Source organism: Charadrius vociferus, unplaced genomic scaffold (assembly GCF_000708025.1).
Source record: "Charadrius vociferus isolate BGI_N301 unplaced genomic scaffold, ASM70802v2 scaffold1971, whole genome shotgun sequence".
Taxonomy (NCBI): Eukaryota; Metazoa; Chordata; class Aves; order Charadriiformes; family Charadriidae; genus Charadrius; species Charadrius vociferus.
In genome coordinates this window covers 4,927-6,230 of record NW_009646762.1, presented here as the reverse complement: position 1 = coordinate 6,230, position 1,304 = coordinate 4,927, and the positions used below count along the sequence as shown (strand labels likewise).

General features: G+C 63.8%; 1 protein-coding gene across 1 annotated transcript in view; it reads left to right on the top strand.

Annotated features, from left to right (window-relative positions):
• Nucleotides 1–699: 699 nt before the first annotated feature.
• NDUFS2 (NADH dehydrogenase (ubiquinone) Fe-S protein 2, 49kDa (NADH-coenzyme Q reductase)) overlaps nucleotides 700–1,304 on the top strand; it is a gene marked incomplete at both ends in the record, with an annotated part of 5,448 nt that continues 4,843 nt past the window's right edge. The window contains one exon of the mRNA XM_009892074.1: nucleotides 700–890. Within this exon, the coding sequence (XP_009890376.1) occupies nucleotides 700–890 (191 nt within the window). The remainder of the gene's footprint in view (nucleotides 891–1,304) is intronic.

Below are 1,304 nucleotides of genomic sequence, written 5' to 3'. Positions count from 1 at the left end.
GGGGTGCTCGGTGGGCTCCAGAGCCAGACAGGCTTGTTGGAGTCCTTGTGGGTGCTCAGGACCCTGTCAGGGCTCAGTGGATGTCAGGCTGGGGGTCACACAGGGCCGGGGAGGTGCCCTGGGTCGGTCTGGGGCTCATCGGATGCCTGCAGGGACCCGGGACTCAGGGGAGATACCTGTGGCTGGAGCAAGGGCCCAGTGGGCTCTGGGGTGGTCTGGGGGTGTCCTGAGCCCCTGGGTAAACAGGGGTGCTGCTTGGTGGGTGGCCGGGGCCAGCCTGGGGCTCACTGGGTGCCCGGCGAGGACTCAGTGGACGCTCGGGGCTGCCTTGTTCTCCTGAGTGTCCTGCGGGTGCCTGGGTCTCAGGGGGTGTGAGCGTTTGGGGCCACGCAGCATCGGGAAGCCGTCTGGCTCGCTGTGCTCTGGGAAGAGCAGCCAGTGAGGGCTGAGCCTCCGGGAAGGCAGTGGGAGGCCCTTGGACCTGTCCCAGGGGTCTTGCGTTGGGCTGAGATGGGAGCTGATGGTGGGGACGCTGCGTTCCTGCTGTCTGGCCAAGCGCTGAGCTTGGCTTGGCCGTCTGTCCGGTGTCCGCTCTGCGTGTCCGTGCTGCTGGGAAAGTCCAAGGGCGCTTGGGGGCAGCAGCACTTCTGGGGGTGGACGTTCCTCCTTGCCCAACTCACTCTTTACTCTCCCGAGCAGACAAGGACCCTCTGGCTCACAAGAAGGTCTCCAGTTTGACCATAAACTTTGGGCCCCAGCACCCGGCTGCACACGGGGTCCTGCGGCTGGTCATGGAGCTGAGCGGGGAGACGGTGAAGAAGTGTGACCCCCACGTTGGCCTCCTGCACCGAGGCACCGAGAAGCTCATTGAGTACAAGACGTACCTCCAGGTAAGGTGCAGCAAGCTCCCACTGCTTCCCCACCCTGGGGGTGGTGTCTGTCCCCGGGGAGAGCGAGGGGTGTCCTTTTGGGGTGAGAAGACCAGGAGGCGAGGAGCTGTTGGCATCTGTGTGTCTGTGGCTGGTGGATTGGATTCATCAGCAGCCTCCTCGGCTCACTGGGAGGGGATTTATTTGCCTGTCAGGGTTTGTAAATAGACCCTGCTGATTTATTATCCCAATTGGGTTTAACCTTTCGGCCGGCAGGATAACGGAGCTTGAAATAACCCAGGGCTGGGTGGGGGGAGCGCTGCCTTGGCTGGCTGCTGTGGCTCGGGGCCGCACTGTGGCAGCCGTGCTCAGCTGCGCGGCAGAGACGGTTCTCAGCTGCCGTGTCCCGAGTGTGCAGGATTGGGGCCCTCACAG